An 18,626-nucleotide genomic window follows, 5' to 3' on the forward strand; every position below is an offset into this window, starting at 1 on the left:
ATAACTTAGTTATTTAGCCCCATTGTAATTGAACATTTCAAGTTACCTAGCTAATAAATACGACTGTATCTACAAGGCTAATTTTGTATTACTTGTGATAGTGTTAGACATTGGACAATATAAATTTCACACAATTTGTTTCTTCTCGTTGAAGAGCATTTATTAACAGCATGCTACTATCTTAGAAATACCCCTAACTGAATCAGTGATGTTGTGAAGATGGCGGTTAAGAACAGCAGGTATGATTTTATTGTGTTATTATCTCTTATTATGTCCATTACTCTATTGTTGATAAAAATACTATGTAAAACAACTATGTACCTTCAGTCAACAACGTGCTTAGTTTTACACTTCGAGTTTTCGCGATTGTTACACATAGGAAATGAAACTATTTTTCCGGATTTAAATCGCGTATATTTGTTTTTTCAAACAAACTGACGTTTCGGGCCCTTTACAGATCTCATGGTCACGGTTGACTTGACGTGGCCATGGGACCTGTAAAGGGCCCGAAACGTCGGTTTGTTTGAAAAAAATATCCAAGTTCAAAAAGGAGAAATTGTTGATTATACTTAGATAACTTTACTTTATTTTCTAACAATGACTTTCGAATTTAAAGTTACATTCATACGATGTAATCAAACTAATTTTTAACTTTATGAATTTCGCCATCAGGATATTATTAAAAACTAGGAAAAGAACCTATATCAAAATTTTCATAATAGCTCCATGCACCGGGTTTGTCTGTCATTGACTTCTCCCTTGTTCTGCAGCACATTGAAGGGAGAAGTCAACGACAGATTTATAAAACAAAATTATTATTTTTTTTGTTGAAGAATACCCTAGCCGTTAAAATAATTCCGAACGAAAACGTCACTGTCAAACTTCAAATGTGAGTTTGAGGTTATATTTATAAGGAATTCTTGTTCTCGGCTGAAATGTTGTTTTGAAATAATAATTATATAAAATTACAATGTCTATAATTAGAACTGGGTTGCAGCGGTTTGCAAACATATTTAGCAGTGGACAAGGTTTGTAGTAAAAACGGCAAGTTAGCACATCATTAATCAGTACATCTTTACAAAATTATGTTATACTTCCAGGAGGCATTCTATCGCGGTTTATCACTAACCTAGCACCTATTGAGAACAAATCAACTGCAGAAACCTCGAAAGATGTAATAGCAACTTGTAACAAACTCATTGAAGAAAAAGCGTCACGCAACTTCGCTATAGTGCATATATTGGGCAAGCAATGGCGCGTCACTGATGGCGATCTGCTTGTTGTCGAAGGATACTGGCCACCTAACATTGGAGATAAGATAAAGTTAGAGAAAGTATTACTTGCTGCCACTAAGGATTTCTCCCTTATTGGAAGACCTTTAGTACAACCCGGACTAGTAAATGTTACAGCGACAGTGATCTCCAAAGGATTGTCTCACACTAGAACACATTTTAAGAAGAAGAGGAGGAAGCAGTTCATGAGGATTAACTTCCAGAAAGTTCAGCAAACAATGTTAAGAATCAACTCTGTTGAAATTGCTAACAAAATTAATGAAGCACCCAAAAATGTATTTTAAGCTAGATGTTTGGTTTACTGTAGTTAATAATTTAATAAAACACAATTTAATTTAATAAAACGGAATTTTTTCTGAGTGTCGATCTTTGTATTAATAATTATAACAAACTAGTGGAGTAATTTCACAAAAAATAATTGAATATCAATTCAACAAAAATTTAATTAATACAGTGAATAGCGACATCTCTCGCCAGGACTGGTAGCTGTAAAGGTACTAACTGGGTGATAAATCTGTTAATAAAACACAGTTAACCTATGACTTAATTTTATTGATAGTGAATTATATTGATTTAAAACTACATCTTGTCAACTGTCAAATGATACATTATCACAGTAATCTTGAAAACCAGGCTTATGCTCTTCTTTTAAAAACCTTTTCATTCCTTTAAATAAATAAAACAGCTTTTTATTTTCAAATAAACAAATCAAAGAGTTTAAAAACAATCCATAATTCCCTTCCTTTTTGTATGCCGAGATAGATAGCTGAAAATTCTTATATTGATCAGGTTGTAACAATGTTTTTATTTCTTTAACAAAGTCTATCAAAGAAGTGGGAGCTATTTTTTCCACAAAAGTTTCTGATGCTTTATTAAGGTTCTCTTCAAAACCAAATGGTTTGATTTTTAATTTCTTCTTTTTTGCTGCTATAGGAACACTGATATCATCACCATTTCTTTTATGTATTGTTACTAAAGATTGTGAAGGTCCTTCTGAAGATTGGCTATCTTTGTCTAATGCACTGAATAAGTCCTTTGCTTCTTTAGGTTTGAAATCATTGACATAAGCTGATGACTGAGCTTTCTTGTAGAAATCCATTGAGAAATCTGCATAAACTTCATTGGAGTTTGGATATTGGCTAACAGATTTTCTGTTTGTTCTATTTATTAGTCTTGTATTTGCTGTGGGAAATGATATTCCACTGGTGTCCCCTGACCCATTGTCCTTGTACCCAGAGTTAAATGAATTTGATTCATGTGGAAGCAAAGGCTTGAGTCTTGGAGCAGGCAATGAGGACTCTGCATTTTTAAAAAATCGACATATCTCACTAACTGTCTCTCCAAACTTGTTAGACACTTTTATGTGGCCTCGCAGCCATGCAGACAATTGGCTCTTTAGGTTTGGATTGTTAAATCTACTATCACATAACAAAATAGCTCCATAATCATTCTTGTGTCTGATCACTCTTCCCATAGCTTGATTTACTGCTCTTGTTGCTTCTAAAGAGTACCATTCACTGCCTGACAAGTAATCTTTATCTTTCACTCTCAACTCTTCGAGATATTTCTTCTTGAGTATAATCCTTGGGTCCATCATTGGAGGAAAAGGCAAACCAGTGATTATCACTGCTCTGCCATTCATGTCTGCAAAATCCAGACCTTCTGATACTTTACCTCTGCAAACTGCCAAGAAGCAAGCTCCCTTTGTAGTAGGATCTTTTATTTTAGCATAATAATCATTAATTATGGTGCTGAAAGTGTCCTTTCTTTGAGGTTCTACAAATATTTGTTTTATGCTATTTATACTGGACCAAATTCCTTCAGCTTGCCACATTTCTTGACACTTGTTCATTATGGGATATGATGGAAAAAACACCAGGAGCCCATCAGGTACCACACGAGAGAAGCTGAGAATAGTTCTACCCAATGAGGATATGTATTTAGGATTATCACGGTTCTGATAATTAGAATTCAGTTGTGTTGAATCTGGGCCTTGACCAATAATTTTCACACAAATTTGATTTTCTTTTACTATATGCGGATTTTCTAGAAGGACGCCAATTGGAATTCCTAATTCTGAAATCAAAGGTTTCAATGGTGCTAGAGTACCACTGGTGAGAATTATGCTTCTAACATTTTGATCCAGCAATTGTTTCATCCCAAACCCTGGACTGAAGCACCAGTAGCTCAGAACTCTTTCAGTGTTTCTAGTACTTGTAGTTTTTAGAACTCCCCAATTATCAGTTTTCTTGTTGTTCTTCTTATCTTCAACTTGAATGTGGACTTTGTAACACAGCTTTACTCTCTCCTTGTAAGCATGTGTTGTTCCACTAAAAACAACATTCAAAAGGTCTACAATTTTCTGCAGACCAATACCCTTCTTCTGAAATGGAGAAGCACTAGCACAAGACAAATATTGAATAAGATTTTCAAACAAAGTTATCACAGACATTTGATTATGATCTCTAATTTCTGCTTTCCCAAGAAGCTCAAATATGAAACCACCAGGGAAAGTGCTACCATCTTTGCTAATTTCAATTTCATCTATTGCTTTTTCTAATGCCAGCATCATTTCTTTTAAAATACATAAATCATCTGCAGTAAAATCTTTGGGCTGATTGTTGTCTACACCAGAATCCATAAGCTCTTCACTGTTTTCACTGAATGAACGCATCACATGAGTGATTTCATCTATACATAACGCGACATCTGTAGTTCTGATCTGTAGAGAAGCTGATTCTTCGCACATTTTCTCAACATTGTGGCCTTCGTCCAGAATAATAATATTGTTCATTAATTCCACACCATTTGCTTTTCTTGATTTAGGGTCAAGCAAATAATTATAAGGCATAAATATTATATCAGCATCTTGTTTAAGTTCTTTAGACAAATAATATGGACAGCATTTCAATTTTTTCCCAACAGTTACCAAATCTTCTATGTCTAAAATTTCATCACCCTTTACTGCTCTATCTTCCTTTTTAGACTCAACATTGTTATAAAAGTAGCAAGTCCTGGACTTAACTTTCAGCTGACACATATGCACCTTATTCATGTTGTTGGTCTCTTTAGAGACCTCAGGGTGTATGCACATTTGGTCCCTAGATCCTAGAACAGTCGCTTTCACGTGTCTATAACTTGACCTTTTCAACTCTTGCATTGCTTGAGTTAATTGTGAATGAGTTCTTGAGGAATAGATAATTTTGGGCATGCCCCAGGAAACGTTGTCTTTGCCTTTACCGACTCCAGATTTAAGTTTCTCTCCTAATGCGCCGCCAAATCCTCCAGGACCACTATGATCATTGAAATTACCTAATTGAGCATTCATTTGGAGCTGAGCTTTTTTAACGAGCAGCCAGGCTAAGGTAGAGCATAGTAGGCTCAAAGTCTTTCCAGTTCCTGTGGGTGACTCCAACAAAGCGTTCGTATTGTTTTGTAGGCTCTCTATTACCTTCTCCATGTATGCTTTCTGGACATCGTAGGGCTCAAATGGAAAGCTCACCGGTATCCCTGCTATCATTACGTCAGGCATTTTGATTATGTACAACACTGTTGACTGGCTTTAATTAAAATTTGCACTATTTACAAATACCAGACATAATGCTCAAGACATGACAAGATGACATTTACGTTTTGTGGATTATTGGTTTTGCCGCCAAAAACAATATGAATACCTTACTACCTAACTTATATATTTAATTGTACTACCTTGTCTTTTATGTAAAATTGGAACAATTGCAACAAATATGTTCACAATCAGTAAAAAGTATTTATAAATAAAACTTCAACATTTTCAGAAAGCACAAAGCGTTTTATTCTTACAAATGCATTCTACATGGTATGACGTCATTGACATTGACAATCATTCACAAGATTCACAACATAACCCTAAAAACCGTGTGATTTGTTGCGTCTATTGTTTTGCATGTTTTGGCAAAAATCTTCAAAAGTCTACAACCCTCTCATACGAAGTGTTCGTAAAAATGAAGTTGAACGTTAAACAACTGTACACTTCAATAGCATGCAATCGAATTCCCGAGATTGTCGACTGGAATGAACAGGGACTCATTTGTTTTGGTGCTTGCAATGCTGTTCTTATATATGATACCGTATGTCCTGGTCATTTATGTAGAGATTTTGTTAATTTAATTATTATAAGTCATAACTATAACAAGAAACACAGACATTGAAACCAATTTGTAATATTAAACAAAAAATATATGAAATGCATAATCTAGCCCATCTCATCATGAAGCCTTGTTTACAATGAAGTAAATTCTCATTTTGAAACTTTTTTACCTTCTTACGATTCCTATTAGTTCTGTGTCTAGGTATGTAGTTCAATTCTTGGATATGGTATTAATCCTGTTGGTTATTATTGTTACATAGTTACCAGCCCGTTGCACCAAGTACCAAGTAGTAGTACATAGTTAATAGAGGACATACTTGTTTAAAATTGACTTTAGCAGGAACTTAATTAATCTAGAAAGTTTTCTTATTTAGAACAAAAAAGGCACTGACCCACTAACAGTACTCTGCCATCATCAATCTCGAGTAAACTCAGTGAAATGGGTCCGTAAACCTAACGGCACATGCACAGAATTGGTCTCTTGTTCTGCTGACAAAACTGCAGCCATATGGACCTTAGAAGATGGGACTTGGACAGTGACTGGTCAGCTAAAGGGGCATACAGATGGGATAACATGTGTACATGGTCTCTATGTAACAGATAATGATGTTATAGTGTATACAGGGTCTATAGATTCTACCGTCAAAGTTTGGGAAAGAACTGATGGTAAGTGGATAAAATAGTTTTTAAGTTTGGAAGCGAAAATATTACAAAAAGTTACTGCTTGGTACTGTGGCTTGATCAAGCATAAGTCAAATCTTAGCCAGAGAGCAAACAAAGACGGCCTCCATGGTCGAGTGGTTTGCACACCAGCTTTCATGGTGTCGTCATCTCTGATGCCGCGGGTTCGATCCCCGGCCAGGTCAGTGTAGTAAACTAACTTTTCTGTATTGTCTGGGGTCTGGGTGTTTATGGTACTGTCATTGTTTACGATATCCATAACAAGTGCTTTAGAAGACATCAAAACAGTCAAAGCCAGGAAAATCCTTTGACAAAAAGTTCCTCTAATAACTATTCATTACAAATGGTTCCCAAAACTTTATCCATGTCTTATTTACAAAAAAATATATATAAATGGTACAACATAACCGCGTTCTTTCACCACAAACATACTCTTGTAATGTAACAGTTCAAGAGTGAGCATTACAGCAGTGTGGGAGTGAACTGAGCATTCGTTGCACAACACTTATAACATTTGGTAGCCTCCTTTACAAATGTTTTCAAGTCTTTACAAGTTAGGTGCCTGCAAGTCCCTTGGAGTACCTTTGAGTGCCTTTGGGTTTCTTTAGAGTGCTTTTGCGTCTCTAGAGCGCCTTTTAGAGCCATTGAGCGCCTTTTAGTGCCTTTGAGTGCCTTAGTGCTTTTGAGTGTCTTGAGTGCCTTTGATTGCCCGTGGGTGCCAGCCAGTGTCTTTGAATGCTTGTGAATGCCTTTTAGTTGCCAATATTTAGGATTTTTTTTAAATTATCACTTGTAGGCACTCACAAGCACTCCAAGACACTGAAAGGCACTCATACGCTCTTGAAGGCATTCGCACGCACGCCGTGCGTACTTACTTGGTGCTTACTTACGTGCGTGCTTACTTACTACGCCGTGGTTACATTGCAAGCGAAAACTCGTAAGTGAAGAGGTAGTTTGCTATGTAATGCTCAAAAACGAATTTTGAATGTAACATTAAAAAAGCTCCTTAAAAGGAAAACATTTAAAAGATTAACATTGTAATATTTTAAAGTTGTCTTCAATGTCTATTAATCAAATTGTTTTAAACTTTCAGGCATAGTAAACATAAAACAGATAATCAACCTTAATTCTGGTCTCTGCCTCACTCTCCATTCCCATCTAATGCCCACATTGAACAAACCAATACTTTTTTGCGCTTTAGACGACCATAAGATTCACATATTTGCTGGCGATGAGTATCACAGAGTACACACTCTGGTAGGACATGAGGACTGGGTTAGAGGGATGGATGTTTTGGAAGTTGGTAAGTGTAATATAATAATAATACTTTTATAATTTTGTTAAATACAATTTTGTTTAAAATTCATTTTCATTTACTGGAGAAGTGATAGAGACGTTAACAATTTGTTAGTGGTCACTCAACATATGGTGCTGTCACCAGCACACTACTAAAATATTATATTTATAAATATTTGATCAATTAATTCCATCAAAGGCTTCAATCTATTCATCAGTATTAACAACTTTGACTATTGGTAGAGAGACTAAATCTGGAAAAAATGCTCAACTTTAATTTTTACATCACACATACTTCCTATATGACCAGGTACCAAAGAACTTTCACAGAAAAAATATAAGTACTTAATGGACTGGCTAAATTAATATTGAATATGATAAATGGCCCTAGGTTTTGACTTGATGTCTCCAAGACTACTCAAGAAGTTCCCTGGGAAGTGCATTGTTTTTCTCATATTGCTTATCAATGCCGCTGTCTGAGCTTCTAATGTACCTTCAATCTCCATTGGAAAACGTCTCAAATACTGATGGTCTATAAGTCTAGTAAGCCGGCTGCTGAAACTTCGTCTTATCAGCTTGACTCCAGTGTAATCAAAATTATGCAAATGACAGAAGCAGCATATAAAACCTACTCCCACCCTCCTTCTTTTTGTGATGGTTTTGAGATGAAAACTGAGTTAGAATGTTTCAAGCAAATAGACATCTAGGTGTACTTCGCTGTACTATACAATACCTTCACTGGTGGTCAACACGGTCTTTTAACGTTGCCAAGGCATAATTTGCCGGCAATGTCAAACTCCTGACCTGAATTGCAACCCAATTGAGACAAGGAGATCACTGCAACCCAACTTAATGACACGGGGAGATAAGGCAATCGCCTTGCCTTTTTGGAACACGCCTCATCCTTCAACTCACCTGGTCATAATATGGTTGAGTGTTTGCAGATATTCTAGGAAAAAAGTACTTGAAATTTTTATTTTCTCAGCACTCAATATTTTTTCAGATGATAGAACAATGCTTCTTGCATCCGCTTCACAAGACACGTACATCCGTCTGTGGCGGATCCAGTGCCACGAGGAACAACAACTTAGGCCCCAAATCAAGGTTGAGGAGAAAGTATTTTCTGTGCATGGAGTTAAATGGGCTGTAAAACTTGACGCGGTCTTGGCTGGGCATGAGGGATGGGTGTATGGTGTGCAGTGGCATCCTTACAAGATTGACAAAGGTATATAGTTTCTCGTGTGGTAGCATATCTTAACTGATGGACGGACAGGCATGTTAAAATATTGCATTGAACCCTTTGAGTAAGACTCTAGCAACACCATAATGTGTTTGAATTGTTGATATTAAAATCAGCTCAAGATGCTTTTGATTAACCAAACCGGTTTCATTACAGATACAAATAAAAAGTATCCAGTGTTCCGTCTCCTGTCATCCTCGTTAGACAAAACCCTCATAGTGTGGGAACCTGACTCGGCCCCCACGCACAGCCAGGGTGAGGGTGATAGCGGTGGCGTATGGGTGGAACGGGTGCGAGTTGGAGAAGTAGGAGGGAATGGACTGGGATTCTATGGAAGTTGCTTTGGACCTGATGGAACTTCTTTCTTGGGACACGGTTATAACGGATCTTTACATATTTGGAAATTGAATCAGGTGCGTATTACTTACTTATATGTGTACACTATATAAATGGGCACCATTTGCATTACATACTGTTAAAACTTTTGCAAGTACTGCCACCATAACTATTTCTGCTGTCAATCAGTATTGCTCACATTACTGCTATCCGGTTTTGTAAAGTAAACAAAGGTATTGGTGAAACTACAGGCACTTGGGACTTGTCAACTTTGTGTCTCCAATCTTTGCGATTTAAAACTCTGAGTTGCATGACTTTGTTTATCCCGTTGTTTGTTATCATATAACAAGTTGTGTATATTTGGTATTTCAAACAAACCAGCCTTTTCGGGCTCTTCACAGGTCCCTAGGTCACGGCTGTCTGAGATGCATGGGATCTGTAAACGGCCCAAAACGTTGATTTGTTTGAACTAACAAATATATGCAATTTAGATCCGAAACAATAGTTTCATTTCCTACATTCTGTACAGTTATTATCTCCTTACTTTCCAGGAAACAGAACAATGGGAGCCTGCAGTAGTGTGCGGTGGACATTTCAATGCAGTGGAGGATGTGAGATGGGAATCGGAGGGCCGGTACATCATGAGCGTCTCCGCAGATCAAACCACCAGAGTCCACGCGCCGTGGAAAAGACAAGACGGTATGAAAATACTAGGAATTTGTAAATGTAAATAATTCTGCCCGTACAATGATTGATTGTTTTGTTTTCGTGTTACAAATGGTTTATTATGGCGAATCCGTCTTTTTAAAATTGGCTTTATGGACCATATATTTTTATTGTATTACATCATTGGCCTACCAATAAATCAACAAATTACATAAATAAATTATAATAAATTACAATCGATCTAAAAACTGACCGTAAAAATTAATGAACTACTCACACCGGCACATTTAACGAAACGAAAACAAAGTGAGATTTAAAATGGTAACATTTACATTTAAATAATTAAGAATTAGACAAACTATTTTTTATAGCAATTAAAGTAACATCTACAGCCTCATTCAACCTTTTTCAACCTTTTTTGAATGCAACTCAAAATTAAACAGAATGCATTTCTTCAATCTGAAACAACTATCAATATAATATTGGATGTATAACAGTGTCACATTTATTAAATCCAACTTCAACAAACAACAAAAAGAAAATTCAGCAATGTGGACGAAATTTACAAAGCGAAAAATAAACTTAAACCCACTCGACTAGCCTGTATTATACAGTAGTTTAGAGACTATTCGAGAGTTGTTGATTGGTATTTAATGAAAGTCGCAGTTGCTAGAAGTCGGGGAATATATTTTTGAAAACTTTATTTCTAGTTTATTTTTGGGTTTAGAGCCTTCAGCTCACGCTTTTATCCAGTGACGCAGAGGCCACCAGCGGCCAACTTGCAAAGTCAGTGTCAAAAAAAACGCCGATGATTGTGGACTAGACATATGTTTCTATGTTATATGACTGGCGTCGCTTCAATAGGAAATTAACTTGTTCAGCAGTAGAACTCCTTGTGAAAGAGTTCGTCCAGGGAAGTACTGCTACCTTACCTATTTCTGCCACCAAGCAGTGATGTGAACATTACTGCGTTCCGGTTTTGAAGGGTAAGGGTGCTGGTAAAATTACAGGCACCTGGGACTTGTCAACTTATGTCTTAGGGTGACGGGCGCAGTGGCAGTGCCCCGTAATATCTTTGCGATTTAAAACTCTGAGTGGCACAGCAACTGTTATGGACAAGCGAGTCACTTACCATCAGGCGTACGACTTGTCCATTCCGTCACTTGATATTATACTACGCCAACTCTCCCGGTGCTGTGCACTCGCACCCTGCCGCTACCAACCACCTTTCCCAGGTCGTCCGTCCATCTTGCCGCAGAACGTCCTACACTACCTTTGCATTTGTAATCGCCTCTCGAACAAGTGTTCTCCATCGGTCAATTTAGGATTTAACGAGTGTTCTGCTAAATGTGCCGGTGTGTGTATTTGTACAAACACACGCGGTTTTCTCTCGCGCCTAAGATATGTTCTGGCCGGCAGGTATGGGTCGCGAATGGCACGAGATTGCGCGTCCGCAGGTGCACGGCTACGACATGGCGTCACTCGCGCTCGTGTCGGCGACCACCTTCGCCTCGGCCGCTGAGGAGAAAGTCATCCGGGTGTTCCGGGCGCCGCATAACTTCATCATCAACTTTCGTAATATTACCGGCGTGGAAATCTCTGGAGATACCAGTGGTAAGGGCTTGTATATCGTGCTGAGTTAGAGATGTAATAAATTCTGTAAGTGGGAGATAAAAGAACTTAAGTTCATATTTTGAAATTTAGTATTATGTTTTTACAAATATTGCTTTAGAATACCACAACACAAAATCAAGCAACGGTAAAAGACATTAAGTTTTATCGTCGTTTGCTTTTCATTTGGCCTTGTGATTGACTTTAAATGCCTAATTATAGACGTCATTCTTTTTAAAACGCCCTGTAGTAAAAATTACTATTTAACTTTAAGATACTTTATCTCATTACCTGTTCTCAAACTGTGGTATACTTTGCCAGGGTAAGGAAATTCGGAAGGCATTACCCAAAACTGCCATACTAGATTAGAAATATTTGTTGCATTAACGCTGCTGCCAACTCGCAAAGTCAGTGTCAAAAAAAGCGCCGATCACTGTGGACTAGATGTACGCTTGTATGTGTCATATAACATATAACATAGTGTGGCTTCAATAAAAAATTTGCTTTTTTTAGCCGTTGAACTCCTTGTGAAAGAATTGGTCCAGGGAAGTACTGCCATCTTCCCTATTTCTGCCGTCAAGCAGTAGTGTGAGCATTACTGCGTTTCGGTTTGTGAAATTACAGGCACATGGAACTTGTCAACTTATGTTTCAAGGTGACGGGCGCAGAGGAAGTGTCCGTCAGATCTTTGCGATTTAAAACTCTGAGTGGCACTGCAACAGTTACGGACAGGCGCGTCGCTTACCATCGGGCGCACGACTTGTTCGTCCCGTCACTTGATGTTATGTGAATGACCTGATTGCGGAGCTGAGAAGCACTAGAGTGGGCTGCCATATTGGCACGTCGTGTTTGAACAACCTAAGTTACGCCGACGATATGGTGCTCCTCAGTCCATCAATCGGTGGTCTGAGGAAGTTGCTAGCAGTCTGTGAACAGTACGCTCAAGATTACGGTCTTAAGTATAACGTCCTGAAAACGCAACTCATGGTTTTTACAGCGGGTAGGGGTCCGGCGAACGTTCCGCCCGTGTTTCTAGATGGAGCGCAAGTGGAGAGGGTGGTTAGGTTCAAATACCTTGGACATGTGCTTGCGGAGAGTCTTGTTGATGATGACGACATAGAACGAGAGCGTAGGGCTCTGGCCGTGCGGTGTAACATGCTCGCACGCAGGTTCGCGCGCTGTAGTGACGATGTCAGAGTGACGTTGTTTAAGGCTTATTGTTTAAGTTTTTACACGTGTCAACTCTGGATCAAATTTACTAAGCGAGCGATGAGAACCATTAGAGTGCAGTATAATGATGCATATCGCATTCTAATGAAACAGCCGAGATACTGCAGTGCATCGAGCATGTTCGCCGAGGCCAGAGTTCCAGATTTTTTCGCCATTATAAGGTCGCGTGTTGCATGTTTTTGGGGCCGCCTCCGCGCGTCTGACAACGGGATCCTTCGTACTCTCTCGGAGCACATGGACAACGGTTTCTACAGATACTGGACCTCCGTGCATCGTAACGAAAATAAAAAGTGACTGCCCTATAAATTCTATAGGTGCTATACTATGTTTGACATATTTTTAATTTTTTTAATTTTTAATTTTTAAAATTTATAATTTTTAATTTTTAAATAATTTTTATTTTTTATTTTTATTTTTAATTTTTAATTTTAATTCTAATTTATATAATTTTTAATACTATTTATATTTTTGTCGTATGACTTTTATATGGGTGTGCCGTACCTGTCAATAAAGAACTTTATTATTATTATTATTATTATTATAAAAAAACAATTTTCAAACTTTATTTCCTAAATTGACGAACCCGTGACCTTTACCTTTGAAGTAAAATTTTTTGTTCAGTTGTGATAATTTCTTACCACAGCCTAAGGTACAGGTTTCATACCGTTGTAAGGAACCCATAATAACCATTTAGGGAATAACCACGTAAGTACCAAAGTCTACATGAGAATTACGGTTTCACACCTTTGACTTTTTCTCTTAGGGCCGCAAGGAGCTTCGGTACCATCTCTAGGTTTGTCGAACAAAGCAGTGTTCTCGGGCGACGAGGACCAGCCCGAGTTAGAGGACGACGGCGATGGCTACTTTGTGCCGGTTCATTTAACAGGTAAGTTAACATTATGAGATATAGCAGCGGTGGTAGCATAGTGGGAGATGCTTGCTTTACAATTGTGAGGTCGACAGCCCGAATCTCCATTTCGGCTTATATCTAAGACTTAAATTTAAAGTTCACAACCGTTAGAGTGAAGTCCCCAACTCGCATAGAGCCAGCATAACGAACTATGACCTATGAACTGTGTCTTTCTCAATTCCGCCAATCTCGCGTAGGTAGTCTGTGAGACTCGAAGCGGGTTTATCTAAAACAAAGCACACCGTTGCAACATCACAGGACAACACAAAGTATAGCCTAATAAAACAGGGTTGTTAGTAAACTTTTTAGGTACATAAATGAGTTAATGCAAGCAGTATAGTTTTAGACAGGGGCTATATAAGAAATTAAAAATTAAAAAACAAAGAAAAGGAAAAAACAAAAAAGGTAAACATTTTAATTGGTTTATTGTCAATTTTTTTTTTAAATTTTAAAAGGGGAGGGCTTGGACATCTCGAGGATGCACTTTATGTTGGTTGGACGAGGGACATCTTGAGGGAGTAAATCGTAAAGAGAAACGTTCAGCTTAGGGCAGTTACAAAGAACATTGTCTGTGGTGCCATCCTCAACGCCACACTCACACAGAGAGGTATCCCTTATCAACGCACAAATTCAGCTCATCCAGGAGGTCAACAAGCAGGGTACCAAACGAATCTGAACGATAAGATCCCCAGGACTCGTGGTGCGCGTTAAAATCGCCCATAACAACTATAGGGGAGGGGAGTACTGATGTAATGGAGCGAAGATTTAGCAAAACAAGAAAATTAGGGTGGGGAATATATATTGACACAAAAGAGATATCTTAAATCTTACTGCTATGGCGTTAAGTATAACTTTATTGTGTGAGGCGAGATGGATTTGGGCGACGGGCAAGGATTTGTTAACAAAAAGTGCACTCCATTCATGTCCATCGTCTCTGTTATCACGGAGACACGAGAAGCCGGTCACACTGAAAATGTAGTCCCTGGGAAACCGTTCCGTTGTTTACGACGTAAACAACGGAAGAAGTTTAGTTAGTAATTAAGCTCTTACCCAAGCAGGTAAACATAAAACACAACTAAATACTAATATAAAACAGCTCAGAGACTGTGGAACACTCGCGAACTCGGAATTGAGCCATGGTCTATCTTTTTTGAAGATGGTATAAAATGACATTTGCAGGGTTGCCAGTTTTCGTACAATTCTAAATAGTTATGTAGTAGTTGTCGACAGGTTTATCAATAGATTATGATTACTAATTGCGTTATTGTATTCTTTATTCTTATTTTGACAGTTGGTCGGTTAGTATCGAAATTAATTTTTAGTCATACACATTTTAATAACGCCAGGCGGCTTTGATTATGTATGTTAAATTAAAATGAAAAACTTTAAATTACGTTTCCTATTAGTATTTTTAATACATATTCTTCAAAAGTGTATGAATTTTCAAATATCAACAATTCAAATGTGCCTGTACCCAGCAGGTGGACATATAATGGCGCCAATGATGAAATGAAAAAATTCGCCTATTTATTCCATAAGTGTAACCAACGTACAGTCAATAGTCGACTGCAATCCCTAGGTGTTTGCGAGCGCGCAACAATTTTGCGCAATGTGCTGTAATTTTACTCCGTTTTCAAAAAAGACAGACTATAAACTCTCGTCTTAGAAAATTTTTATGTATAACATTTTCACGAGACAAACCCTGCTCGAAGAGTGGGACGCACTACCGTAGTTTGGCCTATAATGAAAATTTCGATGGTTTGGTAATGTAGGAATAAAATTGACAACACTTTGTAGAGCGAATGTGGATGGAAACGTGAAGGGAGGTAGATCTCGACGTACCTCGATCAGATTGGGGAAGTCAGAGAGCTCAGAAGAGAAGGGGTATATAAATGAGGAAACAGAAGGTCTACCACGAAATACGAAGCAACGATCATCGTTTTACCTTCGTATCGGCGGTTACCACGAAACGCTTACGAAGATCGTGATTTGACATTGTTTTCATAGTAAAACTGACATATGTAGTTGGCATCAACTTTGTTGCGTTGTTGCTCGTCATCTCTGCCAATCTCAGTAGGATATTAGTAAGAATAGAGCTCCTTGTGAAAGGGTACATCCAGGGAAGTACTGCCACCTTACCTATTTCTGCCGCCAAGCGATAATGTCAGCATTACTGCGTTCCGTTTTAAAGAATAAGGGTGTCAAATTACAGGCATATGGGACATGTCAACTTTTGTCCCAGGGTGACGGGCGTAGTGGTAGTGCCCCTCAGATATTTGCGATTTAAAGCTCTGAGTGTCGCTTATCACCAGGTGCATGACTTGTTCGTTCCGTCACTTGGGGTCATAAATAGTATCAGTACAGAGTACTGAAAAAACCGATTTCAAAAGCTCGTGAAATTACATCTATTTGCCAAGTTTTTTTGAAATCGGTTAACGGAAAGTCCTTAGAGTCCTTTCCAACAAAAATGAATCATCAAAATCGGTTCACAAATCCTGGAGTTATGCATAACATACGTAATAAAAAAAACTTTTTTTAATTCGGTTAAGAATGCAGGTTTATTAGGATACTAAAATAAGTTATTTAAGTGTCTCACAACAAAGACGTTGTTCATTGTTCCAGAACCACCAACAGAAGAAACATTAATGCAGAACACACTGTGGCCGGAGGAGCACAAGCTGTACGGGCACGGGTACGAGGTGTTCGCACTGGCTGCGAGCGCGGACGGGCGGTGGCTGGCCTCGGCGTGCAAGGCCACCGTCGCTGAACACGCGGCTGTTCTCATATGGTACTGCGACGTGATATTTTGACCCCTCCTACGTAAAGTATCGTATGTCGAAATTGCCAAGATTACAGGGGAGAGTTTTAAAGTTTTGAATTCACTGAAATAGTGTTTTTTTTAAAAAAAAAAAGACAAATTTGAACGGCCGCCCAAAAGCCTGATCATATAGAATCCTGAAAACAGACTAAAATAAAAATCTAAAACGAACAATTTAAGAATAAAATATCTAACTTTGCACATCATTTTTATATGAAGTAGTTTATCTTTAAGGACTACAGAGAACTTGCTAAATTTTGTTTTTCTCTGAAACCTTGTATTAAATTCACATTTATCCCAAATTTGAAAATTGCCCAGCGGCTTAACAATGCCACGCGCTGCCCGCTGCCCCGTCAGTCGCCATCGGGCGCTTTTCGTCGGATCTAAGTTGTATTTTCTCCGCCTGTTCATATTAATTTTCAGCGCGCGGGTTACGGGATACAAGGGATGGCCCCCCACACCTCACCTAAAAAGTAGGCTCGCGTTGAAATACCTCACTTAATGCGATTTCGTGTCGTGACTGTCTAAATCGTTTTCCTCAAGATTTTTGTATGTATTGTGATAAACTTGACCACTTAGTGTTAACTTGTCAACATTTATACATCAAAAATTGTATAAATATCAAAATCATGTTCTGCTGTAACAAAGATAGAAAGTCACCGTTTTCCTGTCAAATAACCAATGCCCAACACACCGTTATTAAACTAATTTAAAGGTCAAATTGTTATGGAAACTTCGCTGAACTCTGTGCGTTGTGCACGGTAATGTAACGTAATTAAAATTTCTCAAAATCTCCTACAGGGAAACTTCAACATGGCGGCAAAAACAAAAACTAGTCTCCCACCAACTGACAGTGACGCAACTAGCATTCTCCCCGGACAGTCGGTATCTGCTCTCCGTATCCCGTGACCGGCGGTGGACGTTGTACGAGATTACGGACAATAATTTTGATGCAATCGCAAATACGGATAAGACTAATGGTGTTCACACTCGGATTATTTGGTGCTGCGCGTGGGCACACGACTCGAAAATGTTCGCTACCGGATCGAGGGATGGCAAGGTTCGTATATTTTGTTTTGTTTTATATTTATGAGTGCGCAGAACTGCTTAGTGGCAAAGTCCCAGGATTGTACAGACAGCAAGTAGAAGTTAATGTTTAAGTGTGTGTATAACAGTTATTTTTCGAGTATTCAATGAGATAGGGCTTCTTATTCAATATTGGTATCGATTAGTGTAAATCGTCGCTTCTTTCTTGGGGAACTAAACATATCGAATTCATCGTCGTTCAGCTGTTGACCGCTAGATGCCAGCACATTGATTGAAATTTCAATATATAATCAAAACGCAACTTGCAATAATAGGTATTGAACTTACAACGATATCGAGATTACATGATGTTTCAAATTATGAATGTGTCAGTTTTGGCAACAGCAGTTCTTTAGTGGCTCTGACAGTAATCGAGGTTTAAGGCACTTCCATACTTTTTTTCTTCCGTGCCCATCACTCTGAGACAAGTTGGCAAGTCCCATGTGCCTGTAATTTCACCAGCACCTTTACCCTTCAAAACAGTAACGCAGTAATATGAGCATTACTGCTAGGCGGCAGAAATAGGTAAGGTAGCGATACTAGACTAATTCTAAAAGTTTGCGAAACGGTGAGCTGACAAAGTTTTTTGGTAGTACAACCGACTAAATGACAACATTAAACATAACCATTGACTTACAAATAAATGGACGACGGGTCTAATACAAATACCACGAAAAAAATGTGCCAAGTCAACCTATTTAAACTTAGTGACATGTAAAGGAATATGAAAAAGCTGAATTTAAATTGTAACGTCATCGCAGTACTGTCTAATTTGGCTTGCTTCGCTGTCAGTCGAACAAACGAAGACTAAAGCGTGAATGACGCTCTGTATACGATTTTAACGCCCTATAAGTTCGGACACTGCTTAGCGCGGACCCGACGTCCATATTATTGTAAGTCAATGAACATAACTAATCAAATTTCAAAAAATCGACCACGGTCAAATTGGAACAAGAGACGCCTTCCTAACAATAATATTTCGGACTGCAGCGAGTGTAGGCAGCGGGTTGAGTGTGGTCTCATGGCCAGCGATGCAAAATATTCCATGACTTTTTGTATGGTCCATCGGTCAGTTCGAAAAACGCGACCACAAAAATCCAGAAGACTTCCCAGAAGTACACAGTGTACATAATTCGATGAAAACAATTAAAAATATTTGTTTTATTAATTTATTATTGCTGCATGTACACTTTGTGCTTAAAACTATCATCATAGTTTAAACTATATAAAACTATCTATAAAAAATATATCGATCAATCAGTGCCAGTACATGAACGGTTGGAGCATTGCAATTTACAATATTTGAGAGAAATTGTTACTACAATAACAAA

The 18,626-nt window shown here is 38.2% G+C and overlaps 3 protein-coding genes across 3 annotated transcripts in view; 2 read left to right on the forward strand and 1 right to left on the reverse strand.

The window, feature by feature from the left end:
* Positions 1-928: 928 nt before the first annotated feature.
* Positions 929-1,642, forward strand: LOC113237423 (39S ribosomal protein L21, mitochondrial). The gene is made up of 2 exons (XM_026473878.1): positions 929-1,028; positions 1,101-1,642. Exons 1-2 carry the CDS (start codon positions 971-973, stop codon positions 1,574-1,576), a joined length of 534 nt encoding a protein of 177 aa, XP_026329663.1. The 5' UTR covers positions 929-970; the 3' UTR covers positions 1,577-1,642.
* A 239-nt stretch (positions 1,643-1,881) lies between these two features.
* Positions 1,882-4,849, reverse strand: LOC113237422 (regulator of telomere elongation helicase 1 homolog). The gene has a single exon (XM_026473877.1). It carries the CDS (start codon positions 4,822-4,824, stop codon positions 1,882-1,884), a length of 2,943 nt encoding a protein of 980 aa, XP_026329662.1. The 5' UTR covers positions 4,825-4,849.
* A 332-nt stretch (positions 4,850-5,181) lies between these two features.
* Positions 5,182-18,626, forward strand: part of LOC113237284 (probable elongator complex protein 2) — a 30,920-nt gene continuing 17,475 nt past the window's right edge. Inside the window, exons 1-10 of the mRNA XM_026473673.1 lie at positions 5,182-5,401; positions 5,796-6,087; positions 7,196-7,405; positions 8,402-8,623; positions 8,795-9,051; positions 9,526-9,673; positions 11,060-11,254; positions 13,245-13,367; positions 16,014-16,179; positions 17,011-17,269. Coding sequence (XP_026329458.1) covers positions 5,276-5,401; positions 5,796-6,087; positions 7,196-7,405; positions 8,402-8,623; positions 8,795-9,051; positions 9,526-9,673; positions 11,060-11,254; positions 13,245-13,367; positions 16,014-16,179; positions 17,011-17,269 — 1,998 coding nt within the window. The 5' untranslated portion in view covers positions 5,182-5,275. The remainder of the gene's footprint in view (positions 5,402-5,795; positions 6,088-7,195; positions 7,406-8,401; positions 8,624-8,794; positions 9,052-9,525; positions 9,674-11,059; positions 11,255-13,244; positions 13,368-16,013; positions 16,180-17,010; positions 17,270-18,626) is intronic.

This window comes from Hyposmocoma kahamanoa, unplaced genomic scaffold, assembly GCF_003589595.1.
Source record: "Hyposmocoma kahamanoa isolate Upper Pololo Valley unplaced genomic scaffold, ASM358959v1 93, whole genome shotgun sequence".
Classification (NCBI taxonomy): Eukaryota; Metazoa; Arthropoda; class Insecta; order Lepidoptera; family Cosmopterigidae; genus Hyposmocoma; species Hyposmocoma kahamanoa.